This window comes from Mus caroli, unplaced genomic scaffold, assembly GCF_978045245.1.
Source record: "Mus caroli unplaced genomic scaffold, Mus_caroli_1 scaffold_5, whole genome shotgun sequence".
NCBI classification, from domain to species: Eukaryota; Metazoa; Chordata; class Mammalia; order Rodentia; family Muridae; genus Mus; species Mus caroli.
The window spans coordinates 28,987,368-29,009,800 of record NW_028227260.1 but is presented as its reverse complement, the minus strand read 5'-3'; the positions used below and the strand labels follow the sequence as shown (position 1 = coordinate 29,009,800).

At 40.4% G+C, this 22,433-nt stretch overlaps 1 protein-coding gene across 2 annotated transcripts in view; it reads right to left on the bottom strand.

The window, feature by feature from the left end:
* Col4a6 (collagen type IV alpha 6 chain) overlaps positions 1-22,433 on the bottom strand; it is a 330,176-nt gene that overhangs the window by 56,334 nt on the left and 251,409 nt on the right. For both annotated transcript variants that reach the window (XM_029473623.2, XM_029473624.2), the window contains 8 exons: positions 16,180-16,314; positions 14,610-14,654; positions 9,800-9,916; positions 7,651-7,719; positions 6,010-6,045; positions 2,666-2,728; positions 1,326-1,361; positions 1,092-1,133 (listed from right to left, as the gene is read on the bottom strand). In XM_029473623.2, the coding sequence (XP_029329483.1) occupies positions 1,092-1,133; positions 1,326-1,361; positions 2,666-2,728; positions 6,010-6,045; positions 7,651-7,719; positions 9,800-9,916; positions 14,610-14,654; positions 16,180-16,314 (543 nt within the window). The remainder of the gene's footprint in view (positions 1-1,091; positions 1,134-1,325; positions 1,362-2,665; positions 2,729-6,009; positions 6,046-7,650; positions 7,720-9,799; positions 9,917-14,609; positions 14,655-16,179; positions 16,315-22,433) is intronic.

Here is a 22,433-nt window from a genome sequence, read left to right as displayed (position 1 = left end):
TCTGGATGCAATCCACAAATGAACTGTTCACTTTACCCTTGTGCAAAGGAATAAAACAAAGTTTCATTGGTAAGGGATTATGAAGAATGTTAAGCCCAAGAGTTGTGCAGCATCACTGTGAAGGGAAAAGGCTAAAACAGATTCACAGTTGCATGATCATGCACAAAGAGGTAATGAGAAGGGAGCCATGTGAGATTTGGGCAAAGGGAATGGCTGCCTCCTGCCAACAGTGATAAGACTCTATTGGGTTTGTGTAACCTGTACTCATTCCATAGGCTGCATATGGCTGTGTGCCACCAAAGGTAGCTATGGATTTGTCCCAACACAAAATTGTAAACTTGCTTAAAACGTTATCAGATCCTCCCCCTGATATCTGATTGGTTCAAAGGTGGGAAGGAAGGGAAGTGAATATTAAAAGAGAGATTAAAGCTTTGGAGAGATGGCTCAGTTAAGAGCACATACTGCTCTTGCCAAGGACCTGTGTTCATTTCCCAGCACCTACACCAAGCAGCTTACAATTGCCTGTAACCCCAACTCCTGGGATCCAACATCCTGTTTTTCTTTCCTGTGGGCACCTTTACTCACATATTAGACACAAATAGATAAGGAAAGTTTACAAGAGAGAGAAAGAGGGATTACAAAAAGAGACAGAGAAGAGGTATCAAATATGTGTATGCATGTTTGTGTGCATGCATGCTTGTAGAGGGAGGAGGGAAGAGGGAAGGGGGAAGAAGGTTAGAAGGAAGAAAATAATATCATGCAATAATGTACAAAAACAAGCAGAGAAGTACCTAGGTGGAAGAAGAGGAAAGAATACATTTTAAGAGAGTATAGTTAAATGAGGCAATATAGATTTAGACATAGGAAGCAGGGAAACAAAATTTTTTGAAAGAAAAACACTCCAAAAGCCCATGTGTGTGGCATGCGAACATGTAGCTCTCAATGGACCCCATAGGGGACCTGTGTGAGATAGGAAAGGTCATATTCTAAGGTGTAAAATAAATCCATTTCCACAAGTGTGAGTATATGAATAACCACAGACATTTATTGGAGGATGTGGGATGTGGATTGTGTATTCAGAATCTATTTACCTTGACTCCTTTTTCTCCTTGGAAACCTAACCCCATATTTCCCTGGGGTACAAGGGTACAGGGAAGAAAAAGAAAATCAATTACTAATAAGCTCCAACAACTTAAATTGGAATATGTTAGTTTTATTTTTTAACTAGAAAATAGATTTAAACCAGTATCTTTATGAAAAATAAAAGAAGAAAACAACCCAGAGAACTTAATGGCAGGACATACAAGCTCCCAAAGCATACTTACATCAGGACCGGGAAGTCCGGGGGGCCCTGGGGGACCCTAGATTAACATAATTGAAAGGAATAAGCATTTCTTAATTATAGAAAAAACCCAACCAACCAACCAACCAACCAACCAAACAAACAAACAAAAAGAAAACCATGGCCATGTTGGATGACAGAGGGCAGAGATACACTGGCTCCCTGCTCAATGCACTGATGCAGACTGAGTCTGTTATAGTGGGGATTTTTAGTGCTATTTCTCATGGTTCCTTTTGAAAAGAATTTTATTTTTAATTGTTTGTACATGTGTGCACCCGAGTGTGGGTTTGTGCACATGAATGTAGTGCCTGCCCACCAAGGCTAGGCAATGGTGATTGGATCCCATGGAGCTCCTGGGGTTTACAGGCAGTTGGTGGTTGTTGTCAGCTACCCCATGTGGGTGCTAGGAATGAAACGTGGGTCCTCTGCAAGAGTGGTATGTGCTCTTAACCCTTGGGCCATCTTTCGGTCCACTCATTGTTTCTTTTATTCTCCTTTGACATCTTCCAAATTAGTCTGGTAGTTACACTCATGTGAAGGTAGTAAAAATATCATGTGTTATTCCTCATAACATCCTAGGGATGTTTCAAGTTGACTTGGTGAAGTTCAAACACAGTAGTAAATTAAATAGCAGGATTTAGGTATTGATGAAAATGATCTGGGGACAGGGCTTTCCCAGAACCAGAGATGGCTAGCTATGTTCTCCCTTTACCAGTAATACATAGTTTTGACATCAGAAAAACAAGTAGGTACAGTTGCCCAAATGCAGCATTGAGAAAAATTTGGAAGTATCCTTAGAATGATGATAGTGGTTGGTATAATTAATTAATTAATTAGCAATGCCTAACATAATGAGGGAGCAAAAGGCACCAATAGATATGTCAAGTTATTTGTCTTCTTTTGACTATACCTCATGCTGAGCTATACCAGTAAGCTTTAGGGGGACAGAATGGACAGTTAGGGAAGCAACAACGACAACAAACAAGGACAACAAATAGCTCTTAGCAAGAGAATGTTTCAAGCCTGGAGTGGTAAAGTGCCTTTAATCTTAGCACTCAGGAGGTGGAATCGGGTGAATCTTTGTAATTTCAAGGACAACATGGTCTTGAAACATTTAAAAGTGAGTGCCAAGATAGCCAGGGCTATATGATGAGACTCTGTCTCTAAAAGAGAAAGGAGGGAGGGAGGGAAGGAGGGATAAAAAAGTCAGCGTGTTTAGGTATAATCTTCCAGAAATGGCTTCTAAATCACATAGGGCTGCATCAAATCCATGGCCTGGTTAAAAAAATGTGCAACCATGCACTAGTTTTAAGTTGGTCTTACTTGTAAGCCTGGTGGTCCTATGGGTCCTGCATCTCCAGGAGAGCCGGAGGAACCTGATGGACCCTGGAGACAGAATTTTTTTTATTAAGGTCAAAAGGCAAGATAACTTCTCAAAAAAACAAAAAATGCCCACAAGAATTGTATAAGAGTTGTTTCGGCATTTTTATTCATAATAGAAAATGTTAGAACTCTTCCAAGCACTCGCTGATCCAGGGATTGATACATGAGCTGTGACATACAACAGTGAAAGGAAGCCAGTTTACTCATATACAGAACAATACAGATGAATCTGAAATGCACGGCAGCAAGAGATGTTAGACCCAAAAGACTGTATATGATATTATTCCCTACATATGACTCCTCAGGGCAAGTGAAAGCTGATCTATACTGAAGAGTAATCACAATGGATTTTGCCTTTAGGATGGGGTAGGAGCAGGGAATGACTGCAAAGAGGCAGGATCCTCTTTTTTGGGGGTAATGTTAATGTTCTGTGCCTTAATAGAATTTTAGATTACCTAGGAGTATGTGTCTGTCAAAATTGAAAAAATACATTCAGTATTTGTGGATTTACTATATTGTAAATGTAGTAAATATGCATTTAGTATCTTATAAACAAAAAGAATCAAACCAAATACTGAAGTTTAACTAATAATAGGCATTATTGTTGTATTTTGGAATACTTCTGCAATGTATTCTGAAATTCATTAAAATCAGTGAGCTGATGGATAGACAGTGATAGATAGATGGACAGAAGAGAGATAAGGAGATTCTAGTAAAATATTAAAGTTATAAGTAATTATTGTAAAATTCATTATACTTGGCTCTGCATTTGAATTTTTACTATTAAAAAAATTAAAAGGAAAAAAACCTAGTTATTTAGTATTAGATAAACCAGAATTCAAGTTATTAACTAGATATAGGCAGGAGGCATTTCATAATGATAAATGGGTCAATTCTAGAAGACATCACAGTATTAGTATTACATGTATCTACACCTAACAGAGATTCAACATATATAAAGCAAAAAAAAAAAAAAAGAACTGCATAGATAAAAACATGTTATAGTTTTAAACAAAATGCAGTATCTTTGCCTCAGTAATTTGTAGAACTTAAAATAACACAAAACAGCAAAAAAAAAAAAAAAAAACAAAGCAAAAAACAATAAAGCAAAAACAAACAAAAAATCCCAGGTCATTGGCTATTGAAATACCATCAACTACCTTAACCTAATAGATATTCCTTAAAACATTATATCACCAACTTCTGAATATGTGTTCTCTGTAAGTTTTGGTCATAAAACAAACTTCAGCAAATTTAATGAGATGAAACATAAGAGTGTAATACTCTTAAGTTTTGTAGACTCACACTAGAAATTTATAAAGGAAAGGTAGCCAGAAAGCAGTCAGATACTAGGGAATGAGAAAACAACACTTCTAAATATTCCATGGGTCAAAAGGAAAATAAAATTTCACGTGAAAAATGAGAAAATGTGTAGAATTGAGTAATAATGTGTAAAAGGAAGGCTGAAATCAGGAGAAAAGCTGTTATGGGGAAATGTAAGGCTCCATTCCAGTGGGGTAGCAGGACGCAGGTGTTATGTGCCCAAGAAAGAGAGGACAAGGTTTAGACAACAGGAAGAGAAGGGGAATTGGAAGATTCTCTAGGAATGGTGATGCTATGAACTACTAATTTAAACAGAAGAATAATCACAACAGTGAGATAGGGACAGATTGTGAATAGGTAGGAGGGAATTTTCTGGAGTGATGCCAATGTTCTGTTACTTAATAGAATTTTGGATTGACAACCAGGAACAACTTGTGGTCTCCTTATTGATCATAAAGTTGTTGTTTAGTTAACAGACATCCTGTCCTCAAAGCTAAATACATATTGCATCATGGTTGTATTGACAGGCAAGCACTATATGTCTGTGGGCAGGAGGCTGAATCCCTAAGAGAAATTGCAAAGCAAACAGAGTGAATGTTATACAAATTTAATAAACATACTTTTAAAGTCAATTTTGTTTTACTCTGGGGAATCTATACATTTGGTCCTTAGTCATCTTTGTTTCCTGTGTGGGCTCCCATACTTCACATCCCTTGTATAAGTATCCATCTACAACTGGCACATCTAAACTTGACCTATGCTTCTTAGACACTACATTCTCTTTCATAGATACATATCTCCTATCAGAATTTTTGATACACAGTATTCTTCCCTAAGGGGTTCTAGGATTTCTCTGAGATATTCCTACCCTTACATTTTCATCTCCTTTGTGGGAGGGACAATGTCTACATTGTCTGAGCGATCACTCGTAGCACTTTGCTCATACTGGATCCTCCATATGTATCGAAAACTATCAAGACAAAGGAAAATAAGAAAAATCAAACAAGCCAGGGACAGTTCTCATATCTTTTCAAAGGAAAGCAATGGAAATATGGAATTGCAAGGAAATAGAAATCTTTTATCAGTTTAACTTGTGGACTTCCATGTACTACAGTGCCCTAAAGGAAATTTCTGTATGGGATAGCTTTAAAAGAACTGTGTATGTAATCCTGAACACACATAGAAAACAGTACATTGTTGTTGAATGAAAGACATGGTACCTTCCTGATACATGCAAGAGAGTAGGGTGGATCTCCTAATCCATTGTTTTCCTTTCCATATTCCTGACAACCTCAGTTCAAGACCAGTGAACAGAAAGAAGTATGGAAGTGTGTATGTTAAAGTAACTATTACATAGTCAGCTAACGCTATGTCTCATAGCCTATTTTATTTACCTCACTTTATAACACCACAGAAGATTTATATTGTTTCACAAATTCACAAGAGCAATGCCAAGTGCAACACCCTAAGTTATTTTGACAAGGGATTCATAAATTTCATTACTTTGTCTAATCATATTATGTCATAGTTTATTAGCAATTGTTGCTAATATTTTCCTGTGATTAACATATTATTTAACTGTATCATAAGTCTATATACATAGAAAGAGAATGGTTCATATAGGGCTTAGTATTATTTATGGTTTCAGGCATCCATCAGGGGCATCCATAATGGAACAGGGAGTGTGTGTGTGTGTGTGTGTGTGTGTGTGTGTGTGTCAGACATAGATCTAACGTAAACTCTGAAGACTGCCTGTCTTAAAACTCAAGTTGTGCATTTCATCTTCTTAGGACTTTCTGTCTGAAAATAAAATGTGGCTAGTATGATTTGTTCTATTGCAATACTCTGGAATTTCTTTGAGCAAGTCTATGAAGACCTTTGAATTCCACCATGAAGAGTGAAAAGATACCATCAACATCTTGACAAAACATTAAGAGGTCAACACAAGAATCATGACTTACAGGGATTCCATCTAGTCCAGGCAGCCCAGGATCCCCCTGAGAAATAGAAATAGATAGAGAACACACAGAAGAGATTAATAAATTAAGCCCAGAGGGTTTCAGACAACCAATCTGAGATTCAAGGGGATAGAAACAAATTGTGGCAACTTGGGCCCCTATCTTGTGTGTTAAATAATGCATAAATTGGCTGTACTTGCCCATTTACTTTTTCCCTGTGAATATTCTAGACTCTAGAAAACAAATATTATAGCCTTGGCTGAACAAGATTTCCTACTTAACCTAGATTAATTAATTTTCACATTTGCTAGGAACTTATCAATTAGAAAAGGCTTCTGCAGACTGGTGATTTTCTGCTCCTTTTGGAGGAAAGCAAAGCTACCTTCCCTTATGCCTTCATCCCCAGAGAATCTGTGCTTATATGTATACAATGCAAATCAGACATTTCAAGGGAAAATCAACAGAGCATACAGACTCTGATTACATTTTAATTACTTTGAGGCATCTTAAGCCACTGTATGAATCTGTAATATAACCATCTTGTGGAAATTGCTGTGTTCCACTGGATCCAAGGTTTCTTTGATTTCTGGAAAAACCATTTAATCAATGTTTGCTAAGACAATGGCGGTGCTTTGACACCTGCTAGTCTTACATCACTTGACTTACAGTAAAAACCTCTAAGCTCCCTGTAGCATGGAAAGAACACTGCCTGAGGTTTGGTTCTTCAGAGAACTGGCCATCTGGCTCTGAGTAAGTCATATAGCCTTAGATTTTCAATCTGTCTAATGAGTGACATGAATCCAAAAGCCAAGAGGCCCTTGACAACTTTAATGTTCTATCTTCTGCTATGGCACCCAAGTCAAGAACCCAAATTTCCTTTTTCAGTAGTTATCCAGATGTTCCATCCCCATCTCTGCTTTTATGGCCAGTTTCTAAGGTTCCAGGCCCTGTACAGTGATGGGAGAGTAGTGTCAATTATCTCAGTAAGCTTGGTTTATTCTCCCCTCCAAATGCAGGCACATCAATTCCTATTTGCTATCAAGGCAGTGATGGATTCTTTCCCAGTCTGCAGACCAGTAGGGTCAATCATTTGGAACCAGGGTTTATTGAGGACACATAAAGCTACCAGTTAGCAAATAGAGGAAGGCTCAATAAAATGATATTATTGACAAGAGATTAGATTCCAATCAGTTGAAAGCTGACAGGCAAGTATTTGTAGACTTTCAGGAGTCTAGAGAAGGAACCCAGATGCTGGGGCAGTAGTCATACTAAGCTGTATAAGGATATATACAGACTCAAACCAAGGTGCATAGGTATTAAGGCTTTAGAGGAAACACAAAAGTATGTGCCTCTAGAAAACGTTTTGGCTTGTCAAAGAAAATAGCCATGCAAACTCATTGCCAACTTCTTTTCTTAGTTTTGGTGCAGATCCTGGAAAACAAATTTCTAGACAGCATAGCTGCAAACATTTCTGTGAATGTTTCTACCACCAAAAAACTTGGAATCCTTTTAAAGTCAGCTGGTGCTGCTCCTTAAGCAGGCACAAGGTTTATTAGTTTTGGAAATGGCTTGGTGTGAGGTGGGGCCCCGCTGTAGGAAACCTTGATTCCCACCCACTCAGCTGCCTGCTTTAGAAATTCTTACCCTCATTCCTGTAATGCTGCCTTGAAAAGGAGCAGGTTCTCCTTTTGCACCTTTGTGACCAGGCAGCCCCTGGATAAAATATGAAAAACCTGTGAGAAAATCCCTGAACACACACACACACACACAAAACAAATGAAAAACAAAACCCCACTTACCCACGCGTAGTTTTGATAGCAATATTACCTAATCAGATAGAGGATTTGGCAATGGGAACCTGAAATTATGTGTCTTTTGCTGTGGAAAACTTGGCTGTGTTAAAGGTAATAGCCCAACCTCTAAAGAGGTCATCTCGAAGCTGGGTGCCATTCTTCTGTCTCTATGCCAGGGGTCTGTGAAAGGATGAAGGTTAGAAAGCAGCAGACTTTCTATCTATGGAGAGCACTGGTTTAGGTAAAACTCTACCCCTTACATCACTAAGGGTCTTTGTCTAGGTCAAAGGTCAACAAAAGTTTCTGTGATTCTAGATCATTAAAGTTTTGTGAGTCAAATCTGGGGTCTGTCACATATTTTTCTTGTTATTTATTTTTAAGATGTACAAAAACAGACTAGAGGACAGGTGCTTTTTCGGGCCAACACGTAGGCCATGGGTCTAAAATAACTATGACACCAACTTCATCTCGTGATTCTACAACACAATTTCAGCTTCAAACCTTTGAAAAAGCTGGTGTGTCTCATTATCATGGAAATCAGTCAATATACCTGATTCCAGTCTTTCAACCAGATTCCTTTTTTTTTTCTGTCTTAGTAGCAAATGGTGGCATCTAAGGAGAAGTCAGGATTGGTATTAGGTAGTATTAAGGGTACACTTTGGAGAATACATTGTTGATTGATGATGGATTCCTCAAGATCAGGGACTACTGTACTTCTCGTAAAACAAGGGCCTAGACATGCAAATCAGTTTCTGAATATTGTCTGCTTCTCCTTATTTATGTGTTCCCCATTTTCTTTCCAAGAAGTTTCAAATGGACTTACTGAATGGATATTCAGTAGGAGGTGAGGTTCAACTTAGTAAAAACATGCCCACATTTCTATTAAAACTTAAGGTAAAGTTTCAGGCTGGGTTTAGATTTCCACTCTGGGGTTCTCTCTTTCAGAGGATGTCTGTTACTTCAAGGTCTTTATTCCATTTGTTGGGGTGGAACTCTCCTTTGCTGGTTTCATTGTCTATTTTCTTCCCCCTTTCTGTTGCCATGGCAGCATTCAGGCGCCTTTAAGACTTGTGTAGATTATTTAGGACTACACCTTTCCCTGTTATCTCTCTGCTGTTTAGTAGCCTGGACGGTTGATGGCAGGGTCCTTTAGGGCAGTTTGGGGCTTGTATTCTGCCTATCCTCTGTGTCATTTTTTTACATGTATTCTTGTATTCCACAACTTGGTCATTGAAGGCTACTCAGAGAACTATGAGATCTGTATAATTGGCTGCATGATTTCTAGTTTCAAATGGCCTCACATGACAACTCTTATAGATTTAGGTTTTTCCACGTTAGATGCATAGTGAGCTTGAAATGTGTTATTCTTCAAGTCAGGAAACTACTAGTATAAACCAAGTTCATCATGCCTTTAGGTCCTGGTTAATATGCATATGATCACATGAAGTTCTTCCAAGAATATACTCCCCTTTATTAAAGATTTTATTTATTTTATATATGTGAGTACACCATTGTGTCTTCAGACACCCCCAAAGAGGGCATCAGATCTCATTACAGATGGTTGTGAGCTACCATGTGGTTGCTAGAAATTGAACTCAGGACCTCTGGAAGAGCAGTCAGTGCTCTTAACCACTGAGCCATCTCTCCAGCCCTGGAATATCCCAATGTTACCTGATATGGCAAAGTGCCAAATAGCTCAAGTGCATGCTTTGTTCGGAAATGTGCTATAACTATTATTTGTTTGTTTTAACAATCTTGACAATTCCCAAGGTAGCATTAGAAAGTAACCTAAAGTCATGTAACATGTGTACCCCTCAACTGGCACTTTTAAAGAGTTTTGCTGTTATGGTGCCATCCGTATAAACTCTTGCATTGGGCAAGGTAGTACAGTGGCTATCCACAAGGCCTTAATGGTGTTTGGAGATAAACAAACAAGCATACAAACAAAAAACACACTTGAAGGTGCATTTGCATTAAGGTGCAAAGATCTGGTAACATACAGGTGGTCCTAAAATCCCAGGGTAGCCATCAGGGCCTGGAAATCCAACAGCTCCTTGAGTTCCATTACAGCCGTCTGGGCCAGGTGGACCTCTTGGACCTGGTTGTCCAGGGTGGCCCTGTTCAAAGACAAAATAAGGGATCAAGTCAGCCACAGGATTGTTAGTCAATTTAAAAGGCTCACAATGAGAACAGACAAGTGCACTGCTAAATTCTGGCTCCTTGTCTATTCCATTATCTTCATCTTGTACATTCTCAAATGTTTCCTTTGTGCTCAGACATATGTTGCCAAGATCACAACTTGAGTTATCCCACTCAAAAAGACAACTGGTGCTTTAATAATATCCAAGCTGAAACTAAAGGGCTCAAACTTGAACAGATACAATAGTCAAGGCACTACAATTTCACCTTCCCTGAATATAGAGATGTACTAAAGTGGGGTTTAGCTGTCTGGCAGCTGAACTGCTATCAATAGAGAACCACGCCAAGGTTTGAGATTCCTCAGACCAGACAGATAGCTGGATGGCTTTCTGAACGGAAGTTCTGCATGGGAGCAGATGCCTGATCTTGGTCAACTGAGCGGAGGAAGTTCCCACAGCACCTCCTCTACTGAGAGCTGCTTGGCTACAACCTAGCAAGTCTCACTTGCACTCAGTTTGTCACAATCTCATGGTAGGTAATTGATTCAGTTAAGAATCCATCTCTTCTCTTTTTCTCCACATTCACTATAAGGGCATTTGTTTAGCTTGGGAGTTAAAAAGCATTTTCATAGAGCTCATCTGAATTCAGTGTGTTTCAGAATTGGAGAGCATACTATTTCAATCTAGTAAAAGCCAGTTGTATGTGGGCCATGGTGCAAATAGATGACCTTAATAGATCATCTGGACAGGTCAATGAAAGGTAGGTAGACTTCTACATTCCCTTAAATATACTTTCAAAGGGTAAATGTGTATTTAACAATTTGAGGGAAACATATCATGTGTTCAAAATGAGCCTTTCAAATGACCAGTAGTACCTCCTTATCCATGGAAATAACTCATGAATTTTAAATTGCACATTGTGCTGAGTAGTATAATGAACATTAATGTCAATCCACTCAATCCTACCTGCAGTGTAAATCATCCCCTTCTCCAGCACATCTATGAATATTTATGCTACATTCTCTACCAACCTATTAGTCACTACATAGCTATCTTTGTTATCAGATCAATTTTCACAGCAGTTCCACAGTACATGTGGAACATAACTATTTTACTTAACAATGGCCCTAAAGTAGGAGAATAGTGATGCTGGTGATTTGGATATAGCAAACAGAAGCAAAATGCTTCCCTTAAATGAAAAAAAAGGGGAAAGTTAGCTTCATGAGCAAAGAAATGACATGTGTTCTGAGGTTACTCTGATCTAATATAAGACAAAAATCTACCCATCAAACTGTGAACCAGGAAAGGAAATTTGTTCTAGTTTTAAGGTCCAACCTCAACCTGAAAAACTATGCCAGCAAAAACACAGGGCCGGAGCTCTTCCCAGGCAATGAGACTAACCAAGCTAGTTGGTAATAAAGAGTCAAGGCGTGAGTATGCCGCCCATTTCTCCTGCAAAACTGAAGCCATCATTTTAGTTGTCTGGATTCACACATTTGTAAGAGTAGTCTGTTTACCTCCTATAACTCTAATAACATTTTCTATATAAGAATATTGTAAATGAGACCTTCTTCTGATAGCGTGACCTCCATTAATCATGTGGGATATAGTCTAAGATACCCAATAGTTGCCTGAAAACATAGGAAAATGAAATTATAAGGCTGGTTTGTGCAGGAAAGCCTAGGTCCAGCCTGGGTATATTCTTAGGTTGGTGGTTCAGTCTCTGAGAGCCTCAAGAGTCCAGGTTAGTTGTCTCTGTTGGTCTTCCTGTGGAGCTCCGATCCCCTTAGAGGCTACAATCCTTCCTCCTGTTCTCCAACTAGAGTCGCCAAGCTCAACTCATTTTATTTTATTTTTTTTTGGGGGGGGGGGGTTCGAGACAGGGTTTCTCTGTGTAGCCCTGGCTGTCCTGGAACTCACTTTGTAGACCAGGCTGGCCTCGAAATCAGAAATCCGCCTGCCTCTGCCTCCCAAGTGCTGGGATTAAAGGCGTGCGCCACCAAGCCCGGCTTCAACTCATTTTAAATGAAAGTGTTTTATAAATAATGCCAACAGCCCTAACACACAATTGGGATATCTCAAAGCCCTGAGCTGTACCATCCCCAGTGTCTGTTGTGCTGATATTGAACATCCTACTGGTAGGCAAGCCCTGCTTGCCCTCTTTATTGGCTGTTATGACCTTTGGTGCAATTAACTGGGCTATCATGAAAGTGACTTCATGTTGAAATTGTCTATATAATAGCAAAAATTGGAATTTGGAGACCCAAATCAGTGACCTGTGTTAATGATTGGCTATTATTAGGAGGGGAACTTGATTTTTACAGTGGTCCAGTTTAGTAAGATGTGTCAGAATCTGTTGTTTTCAGATGAAGTGTTAAGTATGTGATGTTAAAAGTTGAACAGATTGATTAGTTGGAAAAAGCCTGTAGGTTCTATGCTTTTCTGTCTGAAGTAGCTCCATCAGTCTAGGAATTCTGGCTTTTGCAGGTATTAGAACTCTGAGTCAGGTCTTTAAACTTTTCTTTTAGGATTTCCAGGACTCTTGGGCCTCAGGGATGGGGGAGGGAAATAGAAGATATTATCTGTGAATTTAAGGAGTCAGAGATGAAACTGTCATACAAAGCAATCAGGACCAGGGAACTGTATGCATCAAGGAAGTAGAGTAGTGAACCACACATCAAAGACTACTAAGAGCTTCAAGATGGAAGGAAGAGGTAAATAATAAATGAAAGGCACACAACAGATACTTCTTGGATAGTTGGGAGAGGGGAAGCACAGACAACCTTTGGTCAATGAAAGGACTAGAAAATGGGTGTGTCTTTTGGGGAGCAGCCAGCTTATTTGGAGGATACTGAAGAGCTGCAACTCTTTCCCCTAAGCAATGAAGCCACAAAGACAAGTGGTCAATGCTTGCATTGGCCATAAGTTTGAGGCATAAGAAGCATCCATCTGGACTTAAGGACTGGTTCCAGCCTAGATTTAAAAGCAGCCTAGGCAGCATAAGATTTACTTGCTCTCAGTTCCAGCCCAAAAGAGAGAATAGGGGGAGGGCATAGTAAGAGTGCAAGTTCCAATTACTGTGCATCTCTCACCTAGACAGGCCTATAGGATGATTGGGTAATGGTACCTCCAGTTTAGCAGTTACACTCATCTTCTGCACCTGGAAGGCACACTCTGGGCAGGGATTCTTTCTCATGCACGCATAGAAACAAGGTCATAAGAAAATGTAGGTGAATGTCAAAAATGGATGGCTATCCCTGTCCATTCAATTATCCAATTGGCTTATTTCTGGACATTTTCTTGACATTGCAGCTGAATAAAATGTGTTATCTTATGGGTGACGCGATTCAAGTAAGAAACACAAAAAGAGTGGGTCTTTTATTCTCCAGATCTACAAATGTCTACTAGATTTGAGAGAAAAATAGATCAGATTATAGTATCTATAAATACAAAACTATATCCTTGCTGTATATTCTCATAGTGGAGTATGAGCACATAGCAGGTGCTTGAGACATTGCCTAGAGATTGGAACAAGAAAGATCTGAATCACCTTTGCTGATACTAGAAGGTTGTATAGCATTACATAAGACAATGGGTAGACTACAGTATCTCCAACTGTGCTCTGATAGGGTTCAAAAGGACCTCTTAGGGGTTGTTAGAAGGATGAGGGCAAGCTAAAGTCCCCCTCAGGTGGAGGAGATTTCCTCTTTGTATAGTCTAAGTGTCCATGGCCTTTTTGGTCTCTTAAATAAGTTTTAAATAAGAAAAACTTGTAGATAAACATGACCCAGGTAATGGGATAAACACAGACAAAAGCAGAAAGCACTAGCCAGTAAGCTCCGATGTTAACAAGTTCAGAGGTTGGTGAACAGTCACCATGTAACCAGAAGCCATCAGTTAAGTGTGGATATAGGTTACACATGGGGAATCTAAGTGATTGGGTTGGATAGAATTTGGAAAGGGGCTGTTTTACAAGCTTCCAATCCACCACTGATATCTGGAAAGGTAAACAAACAAGCATCAACCAAATTATCTGAAGGGTAGTCCCCTCTGAAGGGCAATAAGGCTGATAAGAACACATTACTGAAATAAAATGTATTTCATTCAAATTCTGTGCATCTTAATACTTTTCCTGTAATGAGTACATGCATGCTTCAATGTGCCCCTGCAATTCAGAGGCAGTCCCTCTATGTCTGGCTGAAATTCCCCTCAGTGTCCCCACTCCTGCCCAGTATTAGCTTACTTAGGCTAAGATATAGATGTTTTCTCATAGATGGCATTTCTCTCTCTCTCTTTTTTTTTTTTTCCTGAGACAGGGTTTCTCTGTATAGCCCTGGCTGTCCTGGAACTCACTTTGTAGACCAGGCTGGCCTCGAACTCAGAAATCTGCCTGCCTCTGCCTCCCAAGTGCAGGGATTAAAGGTGTGTGCCACCACGCCCGGCGGTACTTCTCTTCTTAAACCATCTGAGTAAGGGCTGCTTGAATCTAAATGTGTGGGACTCTTGCTCTTCTCACCTCACCACACTTTATCTCAGTGCATGACACTCAGCCTACTTGTACAACACACACACACACACACACACACACACACTCTATGTAAGGTCAAAGTACTTGATCCAGGAGCCAGAACCTGAAAGGTGATATTAAAGTCTCCTCCGTGTACACACTTACCGGAATCCCACTGATGCCAACAAAGCCAGGAATTCCAATGGGACCCTAAAAAAGGAGAAGAGAGAGAAATGTGTATGGCAATCAAATTGATGCCTGTTAGGGTCAATAAATTTGGTGACTGTATTTGATGACCTAAGTTGTTGGTGTTTTATATCCCCTTCTTCATGTCATGTTGCCATACTTCCTACCCCCAAGTCTAATGAGTTGATCTAAGAATGGTCTTGAACATGCTTATGTTCTGAGACAAGTTCTTGTGTTAAGCAGAGTAGTGTAAGCCCTAAAATTTAACACTCAGTATTACAGGCAGACATCACATCTGGATAACAACAGAAAGGCTTTGATAAATCTAACAAAAGAATTTCTTCCCATTCTGCTCCTTCAGATAAGGTCCTAAGCTACTCTACCCTTATTATCAGGGGACAAGTGCAATTCTTGTTCATCCACAAAAGGCAGTTTGAGTTCAAGCTAGACCAATGATGTATTCAAACAAGCCAAGTCAGACCTTCTTTCAGGAACCAGGACCACCACAACCTCTTGATGCTAAAGCCTGTCACCTGCAGCCTCTTGGTTCACTGCACAACTCTTTGGGTCCTTACATGCTACGCAATGGCTCCCTTTCCTGAGATGTGAATATTTGTGATTCATTAATTGCCATCCACCTCATCTGTGAGTAGAAAATTGGCTTCAACTTCATGTGTCCAGATAAATGTTATACTTCAGCTACCTTATACTTAGTGTGGCAATCCCTTCCCTAAAATATGAGATTAACAGGACGTGATGAAAATACACAGAGCATCTCAACTGAGTTGATAAATTCAGTAGGCTAGTCATCATGTTATTACCATTCTTGTTTGGTAGTGCATTCCCTTATATTTATGAGCCAGGTTGTTTCTAAATCTGGCCTGTTAGTTCTTGCTTGTTAGTCTTCTCTGTTCTATGCTTGATCTCTACTGATCAGCTGATCAGACTCTCCACCCAAGTCCAGCTCAAAACCCCATGACTTGACATGAGTGACCCAACTTGTCACGTAAGCATCAGTATATTTACTTGATAGTTTGCCTTCTTTGAGAATCTCCAGAAATGCTTCCTCCATCACTTGCCCACCAGTCACTCCATTTCCTTTCTTTTTTTTTTTTCCTTTGAGATAGACATTTTTATGGATTTTGGCTGGCCTGATACCTATTAAGGAGGTCAGGCTGTCCTTGAACTTTGTGGCAATCTTGCTGCTTCTGCCTCTTTGAATGCTAGGATTACAGATGTGCATCACCATGCTCAGGTCTCTTTCTCCCCCTCCCCCCCCCCTTCCCCTCCCCCTCCCCCTCCCCCTCCCTCTCTCCTTTCTTTCTTTTTGTTTTCTTCATAGTTTTACTTTAATGCTGTATACCAATTGTACACAGTATTATATTTCACAAAGACACTTTCACACTAGTATATACTGTACTTTGGCTCAGCTTTTCTTAAAGTGTGTGCCCTGGAACCACAATATTTAGGAGCAACACTATTCCTCTGAGAACTGAGAGGGAACATTTGACTTTTGTACTTCCACCCTTGCATCAGAGATGTTCCTTACCTTATCTCCTTTTGATCCATATGGTCCCAGAGGGCCTGGGGAGCCTCTTTCTCCTTTCAAACCTGATAAACCAGTTGGACCAGTAAACCCTTCAGGACCAGCTGGACCTTGAGTTCCAATTGGTCCAGGGTGCCCCTAAAGATGGACAGAAAGACTGAAATTTAGTCAACAGAAGATTTAACATCAACATTTCCAATTTTCTCATGTACAGACACCACTTGACTAAATAATTTTGGCTTAGAGATACGTGAGGCATGCCAGCGTTCCAGACAGGGATCAGAAAGGGCTATTTTAGGAGCCGTTAAGCTTATTTGGATAGAACACATTTTATAAGCACATTTAATAAGATTCATGTGCACCAAGATCCTTCAACTTTGTACTTCTTAGGAGATTAGTTATTCAGGCTGCATAAGACTGTCCTCTTCCTAGTTAATGCCAGGCCATCCATCAGATTGTCAAAATAGTGAACGAACAGAACACTGGAGAGCATCATGGCATTTTATAAGTCACATCCAAATGGCCAACCACATGCTTGCACTGAAGTTCAGAAGTGGCTGTGTCTAAAGAATGCTGCCCCAGCGGGGAGGGCAGAGAACAGTGACCACTGAAACTGCCCAACTCTTCAAAATACATCTTGATTTTACAGCTGATCCCAGGACTCCATCCTTATACCTGGCACTAAATACTTACAGGGACCCCTCCCCCACACTCATTTGTTCACTCTTCCTTCCTATCCCCCTTTCAGCCCCTCCTTCTATTTGCACAGTACCCAAATGTGTAAAGCACAAGGAGCCTGAGAATATCTATTAAGTATCAATTATGGTAGCAGGAGTGAGCAGCCTGAAGATTTTGAAAGCCTTGGTTATAAAATGTCTGTAATAATTAAGTCTGAGAGTTCAAGCTGACATTTAAAAGCAGACTGAGACTGAGAATTAATCCCAGTAGGTACAAAGCAGACAGCCCGGATTATCCCAATAGGGACTTTTTTTTTTTTCTTTTTGGCTGAAAAGTGAAAACCATGTGCACTACCTATCTGAGAACCTGACATCTGGTAGAAACCAAGTTTGCATAAATGCTTCCAGTCCCACCTCCCTGCCCCTTTAGTGACCATAATTTCCTAAAACTCAGAGAAAACTCTGAAAAAGCCCACGGAAATGCCCTTTCCAATCACCCTCAAGCTTTACACTTTAAAAGGCTGAAAACAGCGCCTTAAACACAGTGTTTAGAGTTATGTTCGGCAATACTTGTTCCCACCAGCTGTGCTGGTCCTTTGGGATATAATTTGCAGTGTCAATCAGGCCCATGAAGCCCTAGAGCTCTTGCAAAGAAATGAACAATGTTCTACCCAAGGAGATGCAACACTCTGCAATACCATCTATCACTCAAGAGTTTTCCGTTCACATGGCGCAGGGAGCAACCACTTTAGGCACACAGTGGAAAGGCCTATGGAGCACAACACCTGGCCCGTGTCTGGGGGAGTCACGGCTACTTGGGAAGGCCAAGTGAACTTCACCTTGGAATGGGCCTAGAGAGTTTGGCAGGAAACCTGAAGGCGTGGTGTGGTCAGACCTGGAGGAGCAGCTGGGCAGAAAGCACTGTTCAGAGTTGTAACTCCTCAGGCGGCATCCTAAAGAACATGTGAGCATCATCAGGACACTGGGGCAGCCTGCATGAGGCAGGAACAGGGGAAGCAGGTAAGAATCAGCTGATGGTGGAGGGGACTGTTTGCCGAGAGGTTGAGGACACGGTGGACTTGCTGGAGCTACTAACAGAGAAGATCCAATCAGACCACAGAATGTTTGGACCAAATCTCGGACCCACCAAAAGGGTTTTTTTCATAAAGGGAAGATAGACATGATAAATTGCTTGACAGCTACGAAGAGAGCTGGTTGTCATGTGACCCAGTTCCTATTCTGCTTGTACTGCTATGGGAGTTCATGCATTACCCAGTGTGAGCACATGGGCCAGCGCCATCCACTTCTGTGCGCTTATATTTCTGAACACAAGTTCACCAGCATGGGTAAACTAGGAAACTTAGGCTTGTGAAATGCTAAGATGGCAGTAATAGAATTCTGAGTTGGTCCAGCAGGAGATGATGGTTCAGAAAACGGCTTCCCTTCTCCTGTCTGAACGGGCACCCTAAATTTAACGGAAAGTTGCATGTAAGTCATCTAAAGAACCCATGAGATTAAAAGAAAAATCCAAAAGGGGCTTTTGGGAAGGTATATCTTGGAGAAACAAAGATGATGGAGGCTGGTCTCAGGTAGTTTAGGTTGGTTGGATATGTCAGCAGCCCGGAAGGAAATTTCTCATGTTGATTTCAGCACAGGGCCCTGTCTGGTAGGTGTCTGGAGGCTCATCTCGAATTGCCTCCCCAGAATGGTGCCAAGACCTTGTCTTGCACTGAGACAAGAAATCTTGCCACCCATGGAAATCCTTTCACACCATGGCACAGAGCACCGGGAACAGATGAAGGAAGCCCTGAGAAAAAGAGCCGTGTCTTGATCTGTGCTTAGCATTGCCTTGGTTTCCACTCGCTCTCATCTCCAGTGCAGAGTTTCAGTGTGACGCTTAAGCTTCATACTGAATCATTGATAGACTGGATTATAGTTTGTTTTGTTTTTCCTGCAGGCATGATATACGGCATTTTTCCCCCATATGACCAGCAGAGGTCAGTGTGAGAACACAGAGACTGCAGATAAACAGGTGGGTGGGTGGACCTTTTCTCACACAGAGAAAGAGAAATCAAACCTGTGTCAAAGAAGTCACAGAATGTTCAAGCAGGGAAAGGCCCTTGGAGACCATTTTGCCCAGGGTTTATTTTATACTGGGTGGAGGAGGCTGAGAGAAAAGGAAGATTTCTTTTGGTCACATAGTTAGTAGGAATGACATGAGACTATATTGTCTTTTGGTGCTAGGTCCTGTTGGTCTGTCTGTGGCAGATGTCCAAGGGGTCCTTGAGGCTGTCTTCCTCTCACCCTGGAGCCTCCCCTGGGACTGTTCCCATCAGAAGGCTACAGCAGCCAGATGCTCACTCATCATCATCTCTCTCTAACTCCAATCACAGACCCAATCTGAAGCGCCATCACTGTTTGGATGGCTCACAGAATTTCAATGGGCTTGGACTAATGCCATGCCCTGATACATGTCATTTATTTTGGCAGATGGATCCATCCAGGGCAGAAGGGACTCCTCTACATTGTTCCAACAAGCTCTCCTGTCTCCATCTGCTCAATATTTTTTAATGTGCACAGCAGGACTTAATTCTCAAGGGTTCAAAATTGTGCCCAAGGCCAGGAACTATAGGTCTACAACCAGAGCTCAAGCTGGCTATCTCTTTCTAATCATGGTGGTTTGGAGTCAGTGTGTAGTGTAAGGTTACCTTTGATTAGAACCATTCAACTAGGGTAACGGACCCATTAATGGAGGTACCTACAACATAGTAGAAATATGCACAAACAGCATCTAAGAATCTTAGAAGCACATACCCAAAACTAGGTGGGATGGCAAAATTGATGGAAGAATCTGACTGCATAATTTGCTGTGTTTCTACCTTATTATCCCTCCCTCAAGATTCCAGTGGTACTCTCTCATAAAATTAAAATGTGTTCCTAAGAATCTGAAACTCATTCCCACTGAGGCTTGAATGATTGACGACTTTGAGGTTTACTTTTCCCAAGGGGAGCCTTGTCCTTTAATGGAGAACAAAATGTTAGGCCAGGGATGCAAGTGATATTTACAAAGCAGGGGAAGGAAGAGGGCAGCCTTCTTGAGGATCCAGCTGTATTCTAGGAGGTGGGGAGGTGCAGCAGTGCTGATACATGGCCCTGGATTCAGAGCCCCTCACAGCCATGTTAGCTGTATTCTTAGGCAAATTTCTTAGAGATTCTGAATATCAAGGGTTTAGGTACGATACCAAACCCTTGTGTAGGATTATTGTTAGCATTTTAGTGAGTCAATGATTATAAAACATACCTGGTACCTAGAACAAAACTCTTTAGGTATCATTAATGGTAGAGTGGGGGAAGTTAGGACTGAATAATTCATGCTTGTCAACCTGAAGTTTAACTGAAAGATGCATGGATGTTATTGAGAAACCTTTGCAGGGAGTGTCAGGGGATGATGGAGTATGTCTACTGACAACCCACATCTGTGAGAGCAGAGACCAGTTCTTCATTCCTTATAGATTGTGTCCTAGTTCTCGCAGACTTAGGGGTCCTCAGTGTCTGCTAGTACTTTAGCCTAAAGCAACACAAGCTACATTTTAATACACACTCCTGAGTGTGAACCTCTAAGCTAAATTTCTTCTCTGAATGAGCCTACGGCCAATGCTTTGACTATTCCCTGCACTATGATGTTCCAATTCACCTCCAACAAGAGCTTATTGGGTTATTGTTTTCTCTGCAATCCCATCCTCCAACAATCTCCACATCACTTCCTTTCTCACATCCAACTCAAATATAAGCCAAACATATGTGCTTGTCTCTATCCCAATAGTCTTACGGCAGGACTTCCTCATCTCTCCTCCATGTGTGGTGTTTCTACATTAGCTTATCATCCTCAGTCTTGTTTTTTTTTTTCTTTCTGAAAATCCTGACACATTGCATTTATATGTGAATTTAGTTGTCCTGGCTAGTTCCTATGTATCTTCCAGGTTCTAGCAAAGATATAAATTTCTTCACGAAGTTCTCCATGATTATTCTCATCCCACAACATGGTAAGGTTATGTGTTACATATTATAGATTATATGTCAATACCCCCTGTTGAAGATAAAATGAACTCCTTGAGACTCATGCCTTACTTCCCATAGACTTGTCCATGGCTCATCATAGTGCTTGGCAATAAATGTTTGGTGAATGGATGGAGAAATTAATGAATGGATATACATACTAAGAAGCCAGTGGCTCAGAAAGGATGGTATCTTCTTGGGAAGCCTACACAGTTGCAGTCAAGAAAGGACTTCTCAAAGGACCAAAAAAAAAAAAAAATAGATCTGCATTAAGACCCAGGAGTTACCCAGTTCAGGGTTGAGAAAAAGAGAATTGTCTAAATTCATTCAATATCAACTCTAGACAGTTGGAAACACAGTATTGTGATATGTTTAGAGACTTTAAAGGGTGTTTTTTTTTTTTTAATATGTAGTGACTACATCATGAGTAATTTCTGTTTTCTGAGTTCTAAGTAGAATGATTTTTTTTCTATATTGATTGGTTGCTGTTTCCACAACAGTGAATTTATTCAGTACCTACCCTATGCCAGGCACTTGGGTGAAGATGGTAAGTAGTAAACAGCTTTTCCATTTGTGGTACTTATAATTTTGTGACTTGAAAACAATTGTGCATTGCCCACCACCAAACTAATTCAACAGTCTTCATCTTGGACAGAGTTCTGAACTAAACATGTATGTATCTATGTGCAGTTAATGAAATGGTAATATATAAGACAACATACCACATGGCCCACCCTGCTTCCTGGGAACGAGCAAGCTCATTGTAAGAAGTAGTTGGGGACAAAGTCATATGCCATAAACTTTAAAACTTGTAGTGCACGAATGCCAGAGGAATTCAGAGAGGTGTGTTCCAGCAAGAGGTTAGAGACATAAGGAAAGGTTTAATAATATGGTAGCGAATGCATTCAAAATATAGAGAACAATGTGTTTGCAGAAATTAGCAAATCAACTTTTGTGGGCAAGAGCCAGACTTAGCTTGAGCAAAGTGGAAAAGGAAAGAGATGCAGACAACTCTGGGTCTTAAAAGGTTTACTATTGTCCATAAGCTACATTTTAATCCGTATATTGGCTTCCAATGCAAGGATTTGGAATTTCGAGAGACAGCCTGGCATAGTAGCGAAGGGGACAAAGATTCAGAATAAAAACTCCTGGGTTCACATCCCCTCTTCATCACTGTAGGAAGATGGCACAAAGGATGACCTCATGTTACTCATTTTTATATCAAATAAAGATAAATTAGTGTTTCCTTCACAGGGTACTTACAGATTTTATGCAAAATAATCAGTGAAACCCATGGTTTTTACTCTTTAGCATGCAGCAGATTCACCCAAATGTAGTAATAAATGACAGATAACCACACCCCACCCTCCATTTCAGACTAGTTAGGTGAGGCTAAAAATATGTGTATTTAATAAATTCCCAGGTGGTACTTGGCTATTGGAATGATGGCTACACTGCTGAACCCCTGCTGAAGATAATTTTGCATGGTACCTAGAAGAATAAATGTGCATTAAGAATTAAGTT